At 67.0% G+C, this 21,158-nt stretch overlaps 1 protein-coding gene across 2 annotated transcripts; it reads left to right on the top strand.

Annotated features, from left to right (window-relative positions):
• The first annotated feature begins 40 nt into the window (after positions 1 to 40).
• Positions 41 to 20,223, top strand: FLNA (filamin A, alpha). 2 transcript variants are annotated; one of them, XM_004695230.2, is made up of 47 exons: positions 41 to 471; positions 3,360 to 3,608; positions 3,692 to 3,789; positions 3,877 to 4,024; positions 4,453 to 4,571; positions 4,646 to 4,723; positions 4,806 to 4,968; positions 5,064 to 5,264; positions 5,710 to 5,847; positions 5,925 to 6,048; positions 6,132 to 6,268; positions 6,350 to 6,543; positions 6,659 to 6,772; positions 6,852 to 6,995; positions 7,469 to 7,592; positions 7,689 to 7,849; positions 7,927 to 8,017; positions 8,107 to 8,276; positions 8,519 to 8,636; positions 8,734 to 8,996; positions 9,196 to 9,793; positions 9,869 to 10,042; positions 10,125 to 10,287; positions 10,362 to 10,522; positions 10,611 to 10,781; positions 11,072 to 11,195; positions 11,289 to 11,445; positions 11,856 to 12,045; positions 12,188 to 12,211; positions 14,199 to 14,446; positions 14,533 to 14,628; positions 14,737 to 14,839; positions 14,924 to 15,064; positions 15,159 to 15,287; positions 15,394 to 15,567; positions 15,652 to 15,813; positions 15,899 to 16,102; positions 16,178 to 16,330; positions 16,438 to 16,560; positions 16,646 to 16,912; positions 17,002 to 17,139; positions 17,318 to 17,433; positions 17,915 to 18,047; positions 18,680 to 18,856; positions 19,019 to 19,237; positions 19,316 to 19,519; positions 19,750 to 20,223. In XM_004695230.2, exons 1-47 carry the CDS (start codon positions 99 to 101, stop codon positions 19,935 to 19,937), a joined length of 7,944 nt encoding a protein of 2,647 aa, XP_004695287.1. In that variant the 5' UTR covers positions 41 to 98; the 3' UTR covers positions 19,938 to 20,223. The 2 variants fall into 2 exon arrangements, with proteins under 2 accessions (XP_004695287.1, XP_004695289.1); XM_004695232.2 differs by lacking the exon at positions 12,188 to 12,211.
• Positions 20,224 to 21,158: the final 935 nt, after the last annotated feature.

Here is a 21,158-nt window from a genome sequence, read left to right as displayed (position 1 = left end):
GCATCGCGCTGCGCGCGCCGAGGTGCCTGCAACTTTAATTAAAGGGCCGTCCCCTCGCTCAGGCTGCAGCACCGCCCCCCGGCTCCTCGCGCCTCAAAATGAGTAGCTCCCACTCCCGGGCGGCCCAGAGCGCGGCGGGCGCGGCTCCGGGTGGCGGCGCCGACACCCGAGACGCCGAGATGCCGGCCACCGAGAAGGACCTGGCGGAGGACGCGCCGTGGAAGAAGATCCAGCAGAACACGTTCACGCGCTGGTGCAACGAGCACCTCAAGTGCGTGAGCAAGCGCATCGCCAACCTGCAGACGGACCTGAGCGACGGGCTGCGGCTCATCGCGCTGCTCGAGGTGCTCAGCCAGAAGAAGATGCACCGCAAGCACAACCAGAGGCCCACCTTCCGCCAGATGCAGCTGGAGAACGTGTCGGTGGCGCTCGAGTTCCTGGACCGCGAGAGCATCAAGCTCGTGTCCATAGGTGAGGCCCCGGGCCGCGGGAGGCAGAGGGCGGGGCCCGCGCCCTCCCCCCAACCGACCCCTCCCAGCTGCCCTGCAGTCGCGCCGCTGCCCCTGGTCCCTGGGCCGCAGGGCTCCGCGCGGGCCTCGAGAACAAAGGCGCGCTGGCCGGCAGCGGGTGTGTGGACCGCTAAGCGTCCTCACCGCCGCGCCCGGCTGGCCCGCGCCCAGGCTGAGCTCACATCCTCCGCAAGCCGCGCCCCTGCCGCTGCGCTCGCGATGGACAGGGTCTGGGGGTGGGGAGTGGGCACCCGCCAGGCCCTGGCCCTGTGCCCGGCGCCCCATCCCTCCGCGCGCTGCTGGGCCCGCCAACCCTTGCCTTAGCTAGACGAGGGCTTGTGGGCCTAGGTCGCCCCGCGCCTCCTAGACAGCCCTGGACCCTGTGCCGCCCATTGTCTGGGACTCCCGGCTTTTCTGGCCCTACCTGGAACGGACGCTCCCCACTGGACAGGGCTCCAGCCCCCACTCTTTAGCTCACCCCTCAGAACTTGGGAGTGGGCAGAGAGAAGAGTCAGCAAGGGGGGCCTTGGCTGCCTCTGTGGGGCTGGCAAAGGGACCTAGCTGGACTGGACGCCAGCTGACCGTTCCTCCAGCGCCAGACTGCCACTTACACGTGGGCCGGGCTCCCGTGTCTAGAGGTTCTATGGCGCGCACCGGGCTCTGGACAGCTGCTGTCCCTGTCACCAGCGTGCGGAGGCTCGCACTGGTTGGGCCTACTGCCACATCCCAGGCCTGCTCCAGACTGGCTGCACTCTCAGTGTGTAGCGGGGCTGGGGACTTGAGGGTATTGTGCCACCCAGAGAGGAGGGGCCTGAGCTGGCTTTTCTTCTGGATTGACCCTGCACAGTCACCAGTGCTGAGTCCCACAAAGTGAGGGACCCAGACTCAGGTGACCCCAAGCATGCAGAGGGCAGGTCCCATGGGCCCCCTCTTTCTCCTGGATGCCTGTGGATGCAGAGGCCCACCCCCTCAGCCCCAGCCTCCATCTAGCCAAGCTGAGTCATCTTTGAGGCTGGGAGAGGGGCAAGCGGATGTGGGGAGGCAGGCCACACCCCAGCTATCTTGGGGGGGGGTCTCCTCCTCCCTCCCTCCCTCCTCCTTACTCCCCTTGTGAGCTGGCTGGAGCAGGCCTAGTTCCCAGAGCTTTGCCATATAAGGCAAAAAAATGTTGGAAAGCTGCAATGATTAAGGGAGGGAGGGGGCAGACTGGCTCACGCTGGGGAAAGGGGGTGGGGTGGGGCGGGGCCACCTACCAGGCCATCTCCAGCCCAGGCTCTGGTTCTTCCTTCCCTCTTTTGTGAGGGGCATGGGGGGGCCTGGGTTGGCCTCTCCTGGACCAGGGGGAGGGCTCGGCCCACCCCACCATGGCTGCTGAGCCTGATCTTGCCCGGCTCCTCGGGGTGGGCTCAGGCCCCGTCGTCCTCCAGAGGGCCCACACGCTGGACGCCGGAGTTTGGCGGCGGCGGTGGGGGGCCTGTCGGGGTCTTCTCCGAACCTTCCAAGCACCCCTACCCGGGAACCCCCCTCTGCCCTCCCTGCTGCCACCTGGCGATAGTGCGAGGCACCGGGGCCCTCCCAAGCCCAGGCTGGGGACTGGGAGGCCGCTCTGCCTTGGGGGCGCTGCCCGCGGGGCCCCGGAGGGCCTTTGGGGTGGCCGCCCGTCTCCCCCGTGGACCCCCGCCCGCGCTTCCTTGAGCGTCTTCTCTGGGTGACCAGGCACCCACGGGCGAGCTCCTAGAAAGCCGGCCCCAGCCCTAGAGGAGACAGAGCCCAGAAGGGGCCCAGAGCCGGGTCCCACCCACCGGGTGCAGGGTGCCCGCCCTAACCACTTCCCCCGCGGGCGAGCCCGCCGCCCCGTTAGGTGGTTAGGTGGCGAGGAGGGTGGCGGAGCTGGCCGCCCCCCCGGGCCTCCGCCCCCTGCCAGGCTGGACCCCTCCGGGGCTCCCTGGCCCCACCCCACTCCCACTCCTCCTCCTCCTCCCCCTCCCCCTCCTCCTCGGGCGGGCGGGGTGGGGGGCCCACAGCGTGTCCTGCCGTCATGCATCCTGGCATGATGGGCAGGCCGTCCCGGGGGCGGTGAGTCAGGACCAGGCGGCCCCGAGGTTCCTGGGGCTCCCCGCCCCTCCCTGCACCGGGCCTGCAGCTTCTGCCCAACTCCGGGCGCGGCCCTGGGGGGCCGCTAAGGAAGTGCGGGGTGGGGCTCGCACCCTCCACCCAAAGGGTCCTTGCCCAACGCCCTCCACTTCCCCTGCCTCTGCCTCGGGCCTCACGCCCTCAGCCCCCAGCCCCGCCCCCCACCCTGGGCGGCAGTTGTATTTCCCAACCGCCCCGCCAGCTGGCCTTCCTCTTCCTCTCCCCGGCCCCCCACTCTTGCGGCCTGGGGGCTGTGGCCGCCCCCGCCTGTTTCCCTGGAGACCCCTGGCCGCGGGTGCTGGGTCCCCGCCGGGGCAGCTGGAAAGCCTTCGCCCTCCCTGCTCCCCAGAGCCCCCCTTGGGGGAGGCCCCGGTAGCCTGGCCCTCCTGCCGGGGGTGGGGGAGGGAGTGGGGGGGGGCGGCAGGGTCCCTTCCCCGCATCCAATTGTTACCGTGGGTCTCTGGGGCGCCCCTCCCCCAGAAGTCGGCCACGGCTGGAACCTCACCGGGCACCTCCACCTCCACGGAATCCCTGGGCAGAGAGGGCCAGACCCGCGCCTCGCCCCAGCCCAGAGGGGACCTCGTCCTCCTCCCCGGCCCCCCCCACGCGCCCCCCGCTGCCTGGGAGTGACAGACGCCCCAAGCCTGAGTGTGTGCAAACGCTCTGGACACTTGGGGCGGCTGCTGCCTGCCCAGCGCTGCCACCCCTCCCGCGCAGACAGCAAGGCCATCGTGGATGGGAACCTGAAGTTGATCCTGGGCCTCATCTGGACCCTGATCCTGCACTACTCCATCTCCATGCCCATGTGGGACGAGGAGGAGGACGAGGAGGCCAAGAAGCAGACCCCCAAGCAGAGGCTGCTGGGCTGGATCCAGAACAAACTGCCCCAGCTGCCCATCACCAACTTCAGTCGGGACTGGCAGAGCGGCAGGGCCCTGGGCGCGCTAGTCGACAGCTGTGCCCCGGGTGAGGGTCGGGGCCTCGTGGGTGGGGGGGATAGCCCATGGGGGTCCCACGTGCTTGGACTCAACGCCCGCCCTGCCTGGCAGGCCTGTGTCCTGACTGGGACTCCTGGGATGCCAGCAAGCCTGTGAACAACGCGCGGGAAGCCATGCAGCAGGCAGACGACTGGCTGGGCATCCCCCAGGTAGGGCCCACCTGCCTGCTCGGGTTGGCACAGGTCAGGCATCTGAGCCCAGGAGGCCACACAGCTCCTGCTTTCTGTCTGTGACAGGTGATCACCCCTGAGGAGATCGTGGACCCCAATGTGGATGAGCACTCTGTCATGACCTACCTGTCCCAGTTCCCCAAGGCCAAGCTGAAGCCAGGAGCCCCTCTGCGGCCCAAACTAAACCCGAAGAAGGCCCGGGCCTACGGGCCAGGTGAGGGAGCCTGGGCTGCGGGACGGCTCTGGACTTGGGGATCACAGGGCTCCCCCGCCACACGGTCAGGTCCTCAGATGGCCTGAAGAGCCGCAGGCTGGGTCGGGGTGTGTTCCTTGCTGTGCCGCACAGCCCAGCTGGGGAGTCCAGGGAGGACCCGGCCCCTGTGCTGTAAGTAGGGACCACCCCAGCCAGGATGTCACACTGGAGCAAGGACCTGGCAGACTCCAGAAAACAGGCCCAGGCCTGCCCCACAGCTGGCGTGTGGCAGCGGCCCAGGCAGGCTCCGTGCACCCAACTGGCTCACCTGGTTCTGAATGTGCCCGCTGGGGGTGCGGGCTGAGCCTGCAGAGGGCTTCTGAAGAGAGGGAGGGCCTAAGTGTGGCCCTGACGACTGTGGCTTTTTTTCACCACCATCCCCGCCATAGGCATCGAGCCCACCGGCAATATGGTGAAGAAGCGGGCGGAGTTCACAGTGGAGACCAGAAGCGCTGGCCAGGGGGAGGTGCTGGTGTATGTGGAGGACCCGGCTGGCCACCAGGAGGAGGTGGGGCCCCTGGCAGGTGTTGGGGGCGCTAGGGGGCTGGCTCCTGGCCAAGGCTCATGGACTCTTCCTCACAGGCCAAGGTGACAGCCAACAATGACAAGAACCGGACCTTCTCTGTGTGGTATGTTCCCGAGGTCACGGGGACTCACAAGGTGAGCCTTTACCTGACGGGCAGTCGCTAGAGCCCAGGGGCCAGCTGTAACCTCACGCTCACAGTCTGCCCCTTGGGGACAGGTCACCGTGCTCTTTGCCGGCCAGCACATTGCCAAGAGCCCCTTCGAGGTATATGTAGACAAGTCTCAGGGCGATGCCAGCAAAGTGACTGCCCAGGGCCCCGGCTTGGAGCCCAGCGGCAACATCGCCAACAAGACCACCTACTTTGAGATCTTCACGGCAGGTGGGGCCGAGGCCTGGCAGGTCGGGGGGTAGAGCCCCAGGCTGAGGGTCTGTGCGGGGGGCTCCAGGAGCTGACGGGCGTGGGGCCTTCGGCAGGCGCCGGCACAGGGGAGGTGGAGGTCGTGATCCAGGACCCATCGGGGCAGAAGGGCACTGTGGAGCCACAGCTGGAGGCCCGGGGCGACAGCACGTACCGCTGTAGCTACCAGCCCGCCACGGAGGGCGCCCACACGGTGCACGTCACGTTCGCCGGGGTGCCCATCCCACGCAGCCCCTACACGGTCACTGTCGGCCAAGGTAGGCTGGCCCCACGGGGTGCTGCCGCCGGAGCCACCCCGAGGGGCGGGGCCGGGGTCTCTGCTCCCACCGCGAGGGCGAGTCCGCCTTCCCCACCGGGCCCCTCCTCCTGCTCTCGCCTCTCTCGCCTCCTCTCCACGCTCTCACCTTCGGAAGCTGCTCCCGCTGTCTAGAGTCCTGCTGCTGTCCGCTCTGCCTGCAGGTCTACGGTACTTGGATCTGTCTTCTTCGTCCTGGGGGCGGGGGCCGAGGGGGCAGGCGTGACGGGCCTGTTCCCGTCGGCCGGGGCCACAGCTCAAGGGGTCGTGGGCACTTCCTGTTCTCGTGTGTCCCTCGCCATCCTGGTGGGCCCAGTTCTGGGGGTCCTCGACGCCTGACAGCTGGCCTTGGGGGAGGGGAGGGGACAGGCCCAGGTCTGCGGTGCTCAGCTGGCCTCTGCCCACAGCCTGTAACCCGGGTGCCTGCCGGGCTGTCGGCCGGGGCCTCCAGCCCAAGGGTGTGCGGGTGAAGGAGACAGCCGACTTCAAGGTGTACACGAAGGGTGCCGGCAGCGGGGAGCTGAAGGTCACCGTGAAGGGGCCCAGTGAGTTACCCTCTGGCAGGCGTGGGTGGCGGCCCCTGGGTGCTGCAGGCAGGCTGAGGTTCTCCCTTGTCTGGCAGAGGGCGAGGAGCGTGTGAAGCAGAAAGACCTGGGCGATGGCGTCTATGGCTTTGAGTATCACCCCATGGCCCCTGGCACCTACATTGTCACCATCACGTGGGGTGGCCAGAATATCGGGCGCAGGTGAAATCCCCAACAGCGCCCTTCCCCAGCTCCCTGCACCCAGATCGGTGCTTCAGTGACCCACCTGTCTCTCCCGCGTGCAGTCCCTTTGAGGTGAAGGTTGGGACCGAGTGTGGCGATCAGAAGGTGCGGGCCTGGGGCCCTGGGCTGGAGGGCGGCGTCGTGGGCAAGTCGGCGGACTTCGTGGTGGAGGCCATCGGGGACGACGTGGGCACTCTGGGTGAGCTGGGGCCGTGGTGGGCACTGGGGGCCATGCGCCCCGAGGCTCCCCAGGGCTGACGGCGCTAGCGGTTGTTGTCAGGCTTCTCCGTGGAGGGCCCGTCCCAGGCCAAGATCGAGTGTGACGACAAGGGCGACGGCTCCTGCGACGTGCGCTACTGGCCCCAGGAGCCTGGCGAGTATGCAGTCCACGTGCTGTGCAACAGCGAGGACATCCACCTCAGCCCCTTCATGGCCGACATCCGTGACGCGCCCCCCGACTTCCACCCAGACCGGGTAAAGGGCGCATGCCCCTGGCCTGCCCTGACTCCTGAAGGAGTGGGTGCCACCCTGTCAGCCAGGCTGAGGCTGCTCCGGGCCCCTGCCCCACTCCGTTCTTGGTCCCCATCAGGTGAAGGCCCGCGGGCCCGGATTGGAGAAGACGGGCGTGGCCGTCGGTAAGCCCGCGGAGTTCACGGTGGACGCCAAGCTCGGCGGGAAGGCCCCTCTGCGGGTGCAGGTCCAGGTAGGCATGTCTGTGACTGGGGGTGTGGTGGGCAGTGCCTGACCCAGATGCTGACCCCCACCACCTCCCCGCCCTCCAGGACAATGAGGGTTGCCCCGTGGAGGCCACTGTCCAGGACAACGGCAACGGCACCTACAGCTGCTCCTATGTGCCCAGGAAGCCCGTGAAGCACACGGCGGCCGTGTCCTGGGGCGGCGTCAGCATCCCCAACAGCCCCTTCCGGGTGAGCGCCTTGAGCCTGGGCCCCAGGGCCCTGGCTTCGTTCCTGTGTCCCCGTCAGATAAGAGCTGCCGCCGCTCGGCTGACCTTTCACTTGTCTAGCCTGGCGGGCGCCAGCACTGTCTGAGGCTCAGCTGCGCGCCTTGTCCCCGGAAGAAAGCTCTCCGCCCTGTGTCCTCCTCCCTGGCCTTGATCTGTTTCCCGTGTGGTCCGGAGGGGCAGACACCCGCGACCCCGCCGTGCATTTCTCGGCTTCCACTGCCTTGCGCCCTGGGCTGGCCCTTGTGCGGCGAACGGCTTGGAGGTGCCACTTAAGTGCACGCAGCCGTTCGTGGCTTGCGGGCACGCTGTGCTCTGGCTGTGGGTGGCCAGCTGAGGTCGCTTCCCTGGCTGGGGTCCTTGCCTGGGCAACGGACGAGGGACAAGTCCACACCGCCGCAGGCTGCTCACCACCTCACATGTGTCCCCGCCCTGCAGGTGAGCGTGGGGGCTGGCAGCCACCCGAACAAGGTCAAGGTGTATGGCCCCGGAGTGGCCAAGACAGGCCTCAAGGCCCACGAGCCGACCTATTTCACCGTGGACTGCACAGAGGCTGGCCAGGGTGAGCCTGCGCCCCGGGCGGGCGGGTGGGCAGGCGGGTGGGCTGCGGCGGGCGGGCCACGCCGGGTCCCAGCTGCTGCTCCCTGCCTGGCCACAGGTGACGTCAGCATTGGCATCAAATGTGCCCCTGGCGTGGTGGGCCCTGCTGAGGCCGACATCGACTTCGACATCATCCGCAATGACAACGACACCTTCACGGTCAAGTACACGCCTCGCGGCGCTGGCAGCTACACCATCATGGTCCTCTTTGCGGACCAGGTAGGTGCTGCTGCTTCCAGCCCCGACCCGCTAGGCGCTCGGGTGCTCCCTCCTAGCCCCCTCTCCACCCTCTGCAGGCCACTCCCACCAGCCCCATCCGGGTCAAGGTGGAGCCTTCCCATGACGCCAGCAAGGTGAAGGCTGAGGGCCCTGGCCTTAGCCGCACTGGTGAGTCCAAGCACCCTGCAGCGGGTGAGAAAGCCACACGGGGGCTCCCGGTGGGGTGCCCCGCATGGTCAGAGGGCCTGTCTCCTCAGGTGTTGAGCTTGGCAAACCCACCCACTTCACGGTCAACGCCAAGGCCGCTGGCAAAGGCAAACTGGACGCGCAGTTCTCAGGGCTGGCCAAGGGTGACGTGGTGCGAGACGTGGACATCATCGACCACCACGACAACACGTACACCGTCAAGTACACGCCTGTGCAGCAGGTACCCTCCCGGCCGCATCTCCCGCCACGCCTTCAGAGCCTTGGGCCTCCTCGCATGGCGGGCTGGGCGGTCTGCTCCCAGGCTTCCTGCCCCCTCGTTTCGCAGCCGGCGGAGCTTATGTGGGTGACCCAGGTGTGCGGAGTGTTTCCGATGCCCCCCATGCCCACGCAGGGCAGCGCCGGGCAGGGCAGGGCGGCCAGGCACAGGAAGCATGACCCAGTCTTCTCTGACTGTGCCCCCAGGGCCCCATGGGCATAAATGTCACCTACGGAGGGGACCCTATTCCCAAGAGTCCCTTCTCAGTGGGTGTGTCTCCAAGCCTGGATCTCAGCAAGATCAAGGTTTCCGGCCTGGGCGACAGTAAGTAGTTGGGGCCCTCATCACCGTTACCAAGGACACCGGGGCGGACTGAGATGGGCACCGCCTCCCTCTCTGCCTCCTTTCTTCATCTCAACAGAGGTGGACGCTGGCAAAGACCAGGAGTTCACAGTCAAGTCAAAGGGTGCTGGTGGCCACGGCAAAGTGGCCTCCAAGATTGTGGGCCCCTCGGGTGCAACAGTGCCCTGCAAAGTGGAGCCAGGCCTGGGGGCGGACAACAGCGTGGTGCGCTTCGTGCCCCGAGAAGCAGGGCCCTATGAGGTCGAGGTGACCTACGATGGCGTGCCTGTCCCCGGCAGCCCCTTTCCTCTGGAGGCCGTGCCGCCCACCAAGCCAAGCAAGGTAATTGGCGGGGGGCGCCCCCGTCTTCTGGCCTGGCACTCCCCCTTCGTCCTCTCTGCCCTTATCAGCCCCAGACCTGCTTCCTGCTCCCCCACTCTGGCGGGGGAGGGACTCCGGCTGGAGAGGAGGTAGAGGCAGGTGGGGCTGGGGTCAGGGCCGGCATGGGGCGTGGCTCCTGATCAGGCCCCACCTCCCTCAGGTGAAGGCTTTTGGGCCAGGGCTGCAGGGGGGCAGTGCCGGCTCGCCCGCCTGCTTCACCATCGACACCAAGGGTGCTGGCACAGGCGGCCTGGGCCTGACGGTGGAAGGCCCCTGCGAGGCCCAGCTCGAGTGCTCGGACAACGGGGACGGCACCTGCTCAGTGTCCTATGTGCCCGCGGAGCCCGGGGACTACAACATCAACATTCTTTTCGCCGACGCTCACATCCCCGGCTCCCCGTTCAAGGCCCACGTGGTTCCCTGCTTTGATGCCTCCAAGGTCAAGTGCTCAGGCCCTGGGCTGGAGCGGGCCACTGCTGGCGAGGCCGGCCAGTTCCACGTGGACTGCTCGAGTGCAGGCAGCGCGGAGCTGACCATCGAGATCCGCTCGGAGGCGGGCCTGCCCGCCGAGGTGCACATCCAGGACCACGGTGATGGCACGCACACCATCACCTACATCCCCCTGTGCCCAGGCGCCTACACGGTCACCATCAAGTACGGGGGCCAGCCTGTGCCCAACTTCCCCAGCAAGCTGCAGGTGGAGCCTGCGGTGGACACCTCGGGGGTCCAGTGCTATGGACCAGGGATCGAGGGCCAAGGTGAGGGACCACCATGGGACACAGAGGAGGGGCCGGGGCACCTGGAGCCCCACCTCTTCTCCCCATGCCCCGCAGGTGTCTTCCGAGAGGCCACTACTGAGTTCAGCGTGGACGCGCGGGCTCTGACCCAGACTGGAGGGCCACACGTCAAGGCTCGTGTGGCCAACCCTTCAGGCAACCTGACTGAGACCTATGTGCGGGACTGCGGCGACGGCACGTACCAAGTGGAGTACACGCCGTACGAGCAGGGTGCGTGCTGTGCGTCCGGGCGCCGGGGCAGGGCCGGCAGGCTGGCCGGACTCTGCCTCAGCTCGCCCGTCCCCCCCCCCAGGACTCCACTCCGTGGACGTCACCTACGACGGCAGCCCTGTGCCCAGCAGCCCCTTCCAGGTGCCCGTAAGCGAGGGCTGTGACCCTTCCCGAGTGCGTGTTCATGGCCCGGGCATCCAGAGTGGCACCACTAACAAGCCCAACAAGTTTACAGTGGAGACCAGGTGAGGGGTACCTGCAGGGTGGGCCACGGTGGGCCTCGGCCCCCCAGGGACTGACTGGCGATCCGTCTGCACAGGGGAGCTGGCACCGGGGGCCTGGGGCTGGCTGTGGAGGGGCCCTCTGAGGCCAAGATGGCCTGCATGGACAACAAGGACGGCAGCTGCTCGGTCGAGTACGTCCCCTACGAGGCTGGCACGTACAGCCTCAACGTCACCTATGGAGGCCACCAAGTGCCAGGTGAGCAGGCAGGCGGGCTGGGGCCGGCCGGGCCCACCTGCTCTCCCGCTGCTCTCACACGGCTGCCATCCCTGTGCCCGCACCACAGGCAGCCCCTTCAAGGTGCCGGTGCATGACGTGACAGATGCATCCAAGGTCAAGTGCTCTGGGCCGGGCCTGAGCCCCGGCATGGTCCGTGCCAACCTCCCTCAGTCCTTTCAAGTGGACACAAGCAAGGCGGGTGTGGCCCCGCTGCAGGTCAAAGTGCAGGGGCCCAAAGGTAAGGGCCAGGAGAGGAGACTGCAGCAGGTGTGGGCCGGGGTCACACGCAGGCCAACCATGAGAGAAGCCTCAGGCGAGAGTGGAGACAGGAGGCCAGAGGATGGGGGGCAGGGTCTGAGGCTAGTGTCTGTGCCAGAGGCCTCAGGCCCGGTGCTGGGAGCTGGCAGGCGAGGGCAGGGAGGGCCAGTCCTGCATGGAGGCTGGGCACGCCACCGAGCCCAGCCGTGTAGTGCGGTGGGGCTGAGGGCCCAGGAGTTGGCTGAGGCTGGGTGTCGGGCCCTGGGCCAGGCCTGGTGGAACCAGTGGATGTGGTGGACAACGCCGATGGCACCCAGACGGTCAACTACGTGCCCAGCCGCGAGGGCCCCTACAGCATCTCCGTGCTGTATGGAGAGGAGGAGGTGCCCCGGAGGTAAGCGGTGGTGCCCCCTGCCAGGGGCCGGGGGACAGGGCAGGGCGCCTGGATCCTTGCTGGCCAACTACTCACGACACCTTGGCCCAACAGCCCCTTCAAGGTCAAAGTGCTGCCTACGCACGATGCCAGCAAGGTGAAGGCCAGTGGCCCTGGGCTCAACACCACCGGCGTGCCCGCCAGTCTGCCCGTGGAGTTCACCATCGACGCGAAGGATGCGGGCGAGGGGCTGCTGGCCGTACAGATCACGGTGGGCGCTGCAGGCCCGGGTGGGAGCATGGACAGGCAGGGTCCGTCGGGGTGGGGTCCCTCTCAGGAGCCGTGCCAGTGGGCCAGGCCCTCCTCCTCTGGCTGGTGGTGACGGGCACTGTCTCACCACCCCACCCCTGTCTCAGCGACCATCGCTGCCGTAGCTGGCAGTGCCTGCAGGGCTGGGGCCCAAGGCTTCCCGGCAGCGTCTCCGAGTGCTGGGGCAGCCTGGTGCAGAGGGTGGGTGCTGGCACAGTGTGCATTCGAGACGAAGCCCTGCCTGTGGTCACGCGGAGGAGCACTGGGCTTTCGGCCGCCACTCGGGGCCATGGCCGCCAAGCAGCTTGCCTCGCACCTCGGAGGGCCTGCGGGTCCGGGCCTGCCAACCACCTGCCCTGCGCTCTGCCGCAGGACCCTGAGGGCAAGCCCAAGAAGACACACATTCAGGACAACCAGGATGGCACGTACACCGTGGCCTATGTGCCCGACGTGACAGGCCGCTACACCATCCTCATCAAGTACGGCGGCGACGAGATCCCCTTCTCCCCGTACCGAGTCCGGGCCGTGCCCACTGGGGACGCCAGCAAGTGCACGGTCACAGGTGAGCCCGCCCGCCGGCGGCGCGGCCGGGCTGGGGCGTCACCTGTGTGCAGGGCTCGCTGCTTGGGGCGGCGTGTGGGGGTGGGGCCGCCCTCGCGCGACTCACGTGACCTTTCTCCTTGCTCTCTGCCCTCTCACCTCAGTGTCACTCGGAGGTCACGGGCTAGGTAAGCTGCTTGCTGGGGCACTCCCAGTGCCCTCCTGCCCAGAGGGCGGCTTCCTTTCCTCCCCTGCGCTGATTCCTAGGGCAGTTCCAGCTGCAGCTCTTGGCAGGGACCGAGGGGGCTGCAGGGCTAAGCCCAGGGAGGGCTCTGGAGTGAGCACGAGTGCTTTGGCCCGTCCCCTCTCTGGGGCTGTTTCCCTGTCTGAGGAGTGGGGGTGCAGCCGAGGGCCTGGGGTGAGGTGTGTCCTGAGAGGCATCCCACTGGGGGCTTTGGGGTCTGGGGATCTTGGCACCACAGGGAAGCCCCTGGGAGCAGGCAGCAGCCCCTTCCTTCTCGCTTCCTCCTTCCATGTCAAGAGCTCCTGCGTGGGCCAAGGGGGCGGGGTCTCCCTAGACCAGTGGGAGCCCCCAGCCTTGGCTGGACCCACAGAGCCCAGCCCCACCTCCCAGAGGCCTCTGTTCTGGGCCCGGGGTGGGGGGGGAGGGTGCGGGCTGCATGAGCAGAGCCGGGGGTGGGGGCGTGGGGGAGGGGGGCTGGCGGGCTGTAGCGCCGCATCGACTGCTTGGACGGCCAGCATGGCGGGGCCCGGCCCAGCCTCAGAGCCCCAAAGTGCGCTTGGTGGCCCACCCACTCTCCCTGCCTCCCTTCCCCACCCATTCCCAGCAGTGACGTTATTCAGAGGGCCCCTAACTGGGCACAGAGAGGGGCCAGCCTCAGCCAGGGACACCATTAAGATGCAGCGACTAGTCGCAAGCCTGCAGGCCTGTGAGGCAGTGTAGGCTGTGGGGCCTGGGCAGGCGAGAGTGCCAGGGCAGGGATGAGGCGTGGCTGAAGCATGTTCTCTACCTGGCGCCTGTGTGTAGTATGGACAGAGCCCAGTGGAAACAGCAGTCCCTCTGGGGCGTGCTGAAGGGGCCACGCTGGTCCCTCTGGGCCTTGGGAGGCAGGCCAGAGTGCGGGTGTTCTGAGGGTGGAACGGCCAGAGCTGGGGCCAAGGGAGTGTAGGGAGGACCTGAGGCCGAGGCCCAGGCTGGCTGTTAGCGCGGTGGGGGCGGGTCCAGGCTCCAAGCTGGGGCACAGGGGTGGGGCTGGGGGGAGCAGTGGGCACTCAGGCCGCACCCACCGAGGCTGAAGCACGGCCAATAGGGGAGCGCAGTGGCAGGAGTAGCAGAGAGGCTGGAGCGTAGCCCTGCGTGGGTTTGGTCTCCAGCTGCTGCCCTGGCGGGGCCGGGCTGCAGGAAACACTCGTGCCAGGCCGCACAGCCCAATTGTAACGTCACTGTCCCTCCCCATCCGGCACCCTGTGCCCTCGCAACCTAGCGGTGGTGGCTGTGGCTTGGGCCTCCGTCCCCTCCCCGTGCTGCACTGCCTGCTGCGCTGCTCGGCGCTAACCCTCCGCTTCTGCTCTGCCTGCCTGCGCCGGCCGCGCCGGCTGCCCCTCACCGTGAGCGTCTGGTTCAATGAGCCTTCTCAGGGGTCAGGAGATTCCGTTTCCCTTTGGGCCTGGGGTGGGAGGCCAGTGTCACGCTCCCCCACCCTGCAGCAGGACCCTGCCTCACCACACCCGCCCATGCAGGGAGGGTCAGGGCTGGGCGCAGGGCTGAGGGCGGCAGTGGGCCGCACCGGCGTGATGCTGCTGGTTGGCGCCGTGCACGTGCCAGCTGAGCCGAGCTGCCAGGGGACGGGCAGTGGATACTCGCCCTGACAGCAGCAGTGCCTCGTGGGCTCCCAGGCCCTTCCTCCCAGACGCCACCCTGGGGCCTTTCTCATGCAGGGGCCCACCAGATGTGACTCCCTGGCTCGAGGGGGCTCAGGAGAACCTTCCCTGCCTTCTGAGAACCACTCGCCAGCCCAGCTTGGGGGTGGGAAGGAGGCCTGGCTGTGCTTGGTGGCGGCAGCAAGAGGCGTAGGCGGGCAGCAGGATGGGAGCCGCCGGCGCCCCCAGCTCACACGCCGTCCCCTCCTTGGGGGACCTGCCCTGCCCCCCCAGGTGCTGGCATCGGCCCTACCATCCAGATTGGGGAAGAGACGGTGATCACCGTGGATGCCAAGGCAGCAGGCAAGGGCAAGGTGACCTGCACCGTGTGCACGCCTGACGGCTCCGAGGTGGACGTGGACGTGGTGGAGAACGAGGATGGCACCTTTGACATCTTCTACACGGCTCCCCAGCCGGGCAAATATGTCATTTGCGTGCGCTTTGGCGGCGAGCACGTGCCCAACAGCCCCTTCCAAGTGACGGTGAGAGGGGCTGGCGGTGAGGGGACTGCGGGACCGGCCTGCCTCCCTGGTCCCTGGGGTCTCAGCTCGTGCGTGTTGCTCCACAGGCTCTGGCCGGGGACCAGCCCACAGCGCAGCCCCCGCTGAGGCCACAGCAGCTGGCCCCACAGTACACCTATACCCCAGCCGGCCAGCAGACCTGGGTATGGCCTTGCCCCGGCAGCTGGATGTCCCCAGAGGCCCCATGCTGCCAAGTTTGCGGAGAACCTCCGGCTTCCCACCCCTCACTGGACCTCCTGTCCTCACTGCAGGCCCCAGAGCGACCCCTGGTGGGAGTCAACGGGCTGGACGTGAGCAGCCTGAGGCCCTTCGACCTCGTCATCCCCTTTACCATCAAGAAGGGCGAGATCACTGGTGAGTAGGGGCTGCCAAGGAGCTGCAGTGCCAGAGGCCGGGTGTGCCAGCAGCCGCCCTGACTGCCGCCCTGCTGCCCTGCAGGGGAGGTGCGTATGCCCTCGGGCAAGGTGGCACAGCCAGCCATCACCGACAACAAGGATGGCACCGTCACTGTGCGCTACGCGCCCAGTGAGGCCGGCCTGCACGAGATGGACATCCGCTATGACAACATGCACATCCCAGGTGAGCAGGCGCCGTGTGCCTGGGGCCCCAGGGCAGGGCAGCGAGCTGAGCGGGGCAGGGTCCCAACCCCCCGCGGCTGCTCTTCCTGCCCCAGGAAGCCCTCTGCAGTTCTACGTGGACTACGTCAACTGCGGCCACGTCACCGCCTACGGGCCTGGGCTGACCCATGGCGTGGTGAATAAGCCTGCTGTGTTCACTGTCAACACCAAGGACGCAGGAGAGGGTAAACAGCAGCCGTAGTCTCCTAGCCGCTGTGGGGTACCCCGGGACGCCCCGTATGCAGCGGGCCTCCTCAGTGCTGCTCCCACCCTCATCCCCACCTCCCCCAGGGGGCTTGTCCCTAGCCATCGAGGGCCCGTCCAAAGCGGAAATCAGCTGCACGGACAACCAGGACGGCACCTGCAGCGTCTCGTACCTGCCCGTGCTGCCCGGCGACTACAGCATTCTGGTCAGGTACAATGAGCAGCATGTCCCGGGCAGCCCCTTCACGGCCAGGATCACAGGTGGGTGCCCGCCAGCAGTGAGGGCAGCCGGCCGGCGGGGCGGCACCACCTCGGCCGAGGCACTCAGTGACCATCCCACACCAGGTGATGATTCGATGCGCATGTCCCACCTCAAGGTGGGCTCGGCCGCTGACATCCCCATCAACATCTCAGAGACAGACCTGAGCCTGTTGACGGCCACGGTGGTGCCGCCTTCGGGCCGGGAGGAACCGTGTCTGCTGAAGCGGCTGCGCAATGGCCACGTGGGTAAGAGGCTGAGGGAGGAGGCCTCTGGAGAGAAAGGACGGGTGGGGCGGCCCTGTCCCAGGCTGACAGCCCCGCCTGTGCCTAGGGATCTCATTCGTGCCCAAAGAGACAGGGGAGCACCTCGTCCACGTGAAGAAGAACGGCCAGCACGTGGCCAGCAGCCCGATCCCGGTGGTGATCAGCCAGTCAGAGATCGGGGACGCCAGCCGGGTGCGGGTCTCAGGCCGGGGCCTTCAGGAAGGCCACACCTTCGAGCCAGCTGAGTTTATCATCGACACCCGTGACGCAGGTAGGCAGTGGCGGCCCACCCGCCATGTGGAACCCACTAGGCTTGGCCTCTGGCTCAGGGGAGTCCCTCCTACAGGCTATGGTGGGCTCAGTCTGTCCATCGAGGGCCCCAGCAAGGTGGACATCAACACGGAAGACCTGGAGGACGGCACGTGCAGGGTCACCTACTGCCCCACAGAGCCTGGAAACTACATCATCAACATCAAGTTCGCCGACCAGCACGTGCCTGGTGAGGGCCGCCCCATGCACCCCAGGGCTATGGCCCTTCTCGTCGCTCACCGGGGCCTACCTGCTGAACGTGACCGTGGGGATCGTGGGCGTGCTTCCTTTCCACAGGCAGCCCCTTCTCGGTGAAGGTGACGGGCGAGGGCCGAGTGAAAGAGAGCATCACGCGCCGCCGGCGGGCGCCTTCCGTGGCCAACGTGGGCAGTCATTGTGACCTCAGCCTGAAGATCCCTGGTAGGGGGTTGGGGAGCCGGGAAAGGGTCCTGAGCAGGGGGTGGGGCCAGGGCTCCTGCTCACCAGGCTGCCTTCCCACCTGCAGAAATCAGCATCCAGGACATGACAGCTCAGGTGACCAGCCCCTCGGGCAAAACTCACGAGGCTGAGATCGTGGAAGGGGAGAACCATACCCACTGCATCCGCTTCGTGCCCGCCGAGATGGGCGTGCACACGGTCAGCGTCAAGTACAAGGGCCAGCACGTGCCCGGGAGCCCCTTCCAGTTCACCGTGGGGCCCCTGGGAGAAGGGGGAGCCCATAAAGTTCGGGCCGGGGGCCCCGGCCTAGAGAGGGCCGAAGCTGGACTGCCAGGTAGGCAGCTCTTCTGGGGGGCAAGTCCCAGCGGCTCGTACGCTGGGATGGGCATGGCTCTCCATGATGCCCACGATGCTCTCCTACAGCTGAATTCAGCATCTGGACCAGGGAAGCTGGTGCCGGGGGCCTGGCCATTGCTGTCGAAGGCCCCAGCAAGGCTGAGATCTCCTTCGAGGACCGCAAGGATGGCTCCTGTGGCGTGGCCTATGTGGTCCAGGAGCCAGGTACCAGGAGCTTGGCATGGCTCAGAGGGGCGCCTAGGTGCGGGTGTTAGCTGCCCGGGGGCGGCCACACGGACTGCCCCCACGTCCACTGTGAGGTCCCAAGGTCACCCTGGCTATTTGGGGGAGGCGGAGGGCTCAGACGCCGAGCGGTAGGCCTCCCTGCTCTCTCCCTGCCCAGGTGACTACGAGGTCTCAGTCAAGTTCAACGAGGAGCACATCCCTGACAGTCCCTTCGTGGTGCCCGTGGCATCTCCGTCTGGCGACGCCCGCCGCCTTACTGTTTCTAGTCTTCAGGTGAGGCACCGAGAGAAACCGCTCGCCTGGGCTCCTGGGCCTGGCCAGACTAGAGATGCCGCACAGAGCAGGCCTGGCCTGCGTCAAGTTGACCTGCCTGGCCCGGCTCGGGCACCGGGTCTCTGCTCTGGCCGGGAGCAGCCCACGCTTGGGTTGGCAGGGAACACCCCTGCCCACCGCGTGGAGTTTTTCTCGTGTCTCAGGTCTAAAGGCTTTGAACAGAAGCCTGTGCCGCTTGAGCACAGGGCCGAGGTTTAAAGAGGGACAGCCTGCCAGGCTTGGTGCTGCCCGCAGGGGGCTGCCCGCTGCCCGCTGTGTGACTGGGTGGGGGCGGGGCGCGTGCCTGGAGCTTGCTGCCCCTTGAGGCCATGGCTCTCCCTCTTTAAACCGAGCCGGACGCCGATGGGTAAGTGCGACCCCTGGGGCTCCTGCCCCCCCTGCCAGCTCCGGGCTCTGTCTGACCGTGTCTGCTGTGTTTCAGGAGTCAGGGCTAAAGGTCAACCAGCCAGCCTCTTTTGCAGTCAGCCTGAACGGGGCCAAGGGGGCGATCGATGCCAAGGTGCACAGCCCCTCGGGAGCCCTGGAGGAATGCTATGTCACAGAGATCGACCAAGGTGAGGCTCTGGCCCTGCTGGCTGGAAGCAGGCTGAGAAGACAAAAGGAAGCTCCAGTATTTGTCAGCAGTTGAGACAGGACCGAAATGGTGGGGCTCCCGTGGCCAGGTCGCCATTCCCAAGCTCGGGACCCCTGCCACAGAGGGCCGGCTGGGCAGAAAGGGCAGCTTCTGCAAAGTCGCCCATGGGCTGCCCCGCCCCCGCCTCGCCCCGCGCCGGACAGTCGGACAGTGCTGGGGCAGCTGGGGCGGGAGCTGGGGACTGTTGGCTGTCTCAGGAATCTCACTGGCAAGTACTGTTCGTCCCCAGTGTGGCCTCTAGCGAGCGCTGCCTGCCTCTGAGCCGCAGCTCGTGCAGGGAGTGCGGCCTGCATGGCAGCCTTTCTGAAAGTATCCTGCTCACGAAAGGGCCCAGGCCCAGTGAGCCCTGGGAGCAGGCCACTGGGCACCCGAGGCACCCCGCCTTAGGACTCAGGTCCATGCTGTGGAGTGGGGAGCCCAGCGAGGCACCAGAAGCAGCAGAGCAGGCTGTGTGGATGTGCTGGGCTCACGCTGCTGGGCAGCGACAGCTCTTGGGTGCACCCACAGCCGCCGAGGCACCCCACGCTCACAGCCGGCCCCTGTGCTCCCCAGATAAGTATGCTGTGCGCTTTATTCCACGCGAGAATGGCGTCTACCTGATTGACGTCAAATTCAACGGCACCCACATTCCTGGAAGCCCCTTCAAGATCCGAGTTGGGGAGCCTGGGCACGGAGGGGACCCAGGCCTGGTGTCTGCTTACGGAGCAGGCCTGGAAGGCGGTGTCACAGGTGGGTCAGCCCTCACTTCTGGTGGGTGGACGCTGTGCTTAGGGCCTCCTGCAAGTTGTCAGCAGCAGCAGGAGGCGCGTGGAGGCGACGAGGCTGCGCTGAGGTAGGGTGGGGGTGGGGAAACGGGCCATGCCAGCTTTGCCTGACCTCTCGTGCCTGCAGGGAGCCCAGCTGAGTTCATCGTGAACACAAGCAACGCAGGAGCCGGCGCCTTGTCGGTGACCATTGATGGGCCCTCCAAGGTGAAGATGGACTGCCAAGAGTGCCCTGAGGGCTACCGCGTCACCTACACCCCCATGGCACCCGGCAGCTACCTCATCTCCATCAAGTATGGTGGTCCCTACCACATCGGGGGCAGCCCCTTCAAGGCCAAAGTGACAGGTAGCTGAGCAGCAGACGGCAGTGCCCGCCCCAACCTGGCATTCTGGCTACCTCTTACTGTCGCCTGCTCCCCTGCAGGGCCGCGTCTCGTCAGCAACCACAGCCTCCACGAGACATCGTCAGTGTTTGTGGACTCCCTGACTAAGGCTGCTGGGGCCCCGCAGCACGGGCCCGCAGGTCCAGGCCCCACTGATGCCAGCAAGGTGCTGGCCAAGGGCCTGGGGCTGAGCAAGGCCTACGCGGGCCAGAAGAGCAGCTTCACAGTGGACTGCAGCAGAGCAGGTACGTGCCCACGCCCTGGCGCCAGCCCTTCCAGAAGGAGGGCCAGCACAGGGCGGGCTGCATGTGGCCCGGGAACGCCAGGGGCAGGTCAGTCCTAGAGCCACCTTCCCTGGCTAGGGGAAGCTGTGGGGGCGACGGGTCTCCGGGGCTGGCCTGGCGGGAGGGGCGGCAAGGGGAGAGGGGATTGCACGGGGTGGCGCCGATCCAACACAGGACGCTTCCTGCCCCAGGCAACAACATGCTGCTGGTGGGGGTGCATGGCCCCCGCACGCCCTGTGAGGAGATCCTGGTGAAGCACATGGGCAGCCGGCTCTACAGTGTCTCCTACCTGCTCAAGGACAAGGGCGAGTACACGCTGGTGGTCAAGTGGGGCGAAGAGCATGTGCCAGGCAGCCCCTACCGCGTCCTGGTGCCCTGAGCCCAGCGCCGGCCTGGCCGGCACCTCCCAGGACCAGACTGCCCCCACCCTGCGCCCACCCCAGCCGACCCTCCTCCTCAGCCCTGGGGCCCTGGCCCATGCTGGCCGCCCTGTCACTGCAGCCGCCCCTGCCCTGCGCTGCGCTCACTGCCTCCACTTGGGCAAAGGAGAGAGGCGAGCAGATACCTTCTTTGGTCCCAGGAGGAGTGAAGGGTGGGGGTCCTGTGCGCCACCCCCACAAGTTCTCTTCCCCAGCCAAGAGGAATAAAGTTCTGCTTCAATTATCCGGGGGTCTAGCCTTCTTGCAGTGGCGTCGGAAGGGAGCCTGTGGTCTAGACCCCGGGCTGCGGGATCCCCAGGCTGGGCCACCAACCTCTGTCCACCCCCGTCCTGCTCCCACCCTCCCAGCGCCTTCCCCCAGGGGCCCTTTCCTCTCCTGCCGCCCTGGGAGCCCAGCGAAGAGCCTGGCACCGGAGCACCCGTCCTGGGCCACAAAGAGCAGACTGACCTGTGAGAAGGGCACGCGAGAAGAGACTCCAGGGCAGGGGTGGAGGGACAGGTCTCGGAATCACCACACCTGCCATGTGCCTCCACAGCCGATGAACAAGGTTGCCCACAGCAAGCCAGTGGCAGCAGGCCAACACCCAAGGCACACCCCTGGTGGCCTGCCGCCCACCTCAGCCCATGAGTCTTCACCTGCTCTGTGCTCCCTCCACCTGCAGGCCTTGCCAGGGGTGATCTTTGTACACTGGGGAGGTTTAAGTCCCTCACCCACACTGTGCCAATGCTTCCACCTTCCACCCAAGTACCTGCCACTTGAAACAACCAGACCGAGCCACTCATTGTGGGGATGGAGAAGTCGGGCCCTTAGCCACTTTGGTGAAAGGCCACTGCTGCCCACATGCCAGCCCACTCCCTGCTGTGGGCTCTGGCCACCCTGAAACATCCACAAGGACCTGCCTAGGAATGTGCTTCCTTCAGTTGGGAAGAGAAGGGTGTATAGCAGCCAAAGATGAGCTTAGAGCTTACCACCACTGTGACTCCAGGCAGTTGGCCAACCAATATGGAAGCACCTTCTGACCAGCTTGAGCCCTGAGACCAGGCACAATGTCACAGGACAGCCTACTGGGAAACAGAGAACAGGGCTGCGTGGGGGCCAGAGTGCAAATCCCTCCCGGCTTCCCAGGTAGGGGTGGAGGCAGCAGGAGAGCAGAAGCTAGT

Source organism: Condylura cristata, unplaced genomic scaffold, assembly GCF_000260355.1.
Source record: "Condylura cristata isolate star-nosed mole 26May11 unplaced genomic scaffold, ConCri1.0 scaffold00057, whole genome shotgun sequence".
NCBI lineage: Eukaryota > Metazoa > Chordata > Mammalia > Eulipotyphla > Talpidae > Condylura > Condylura cristata.
This window is presented reverse-complemented; position numbering and strand designations above follow the sequence as displayed.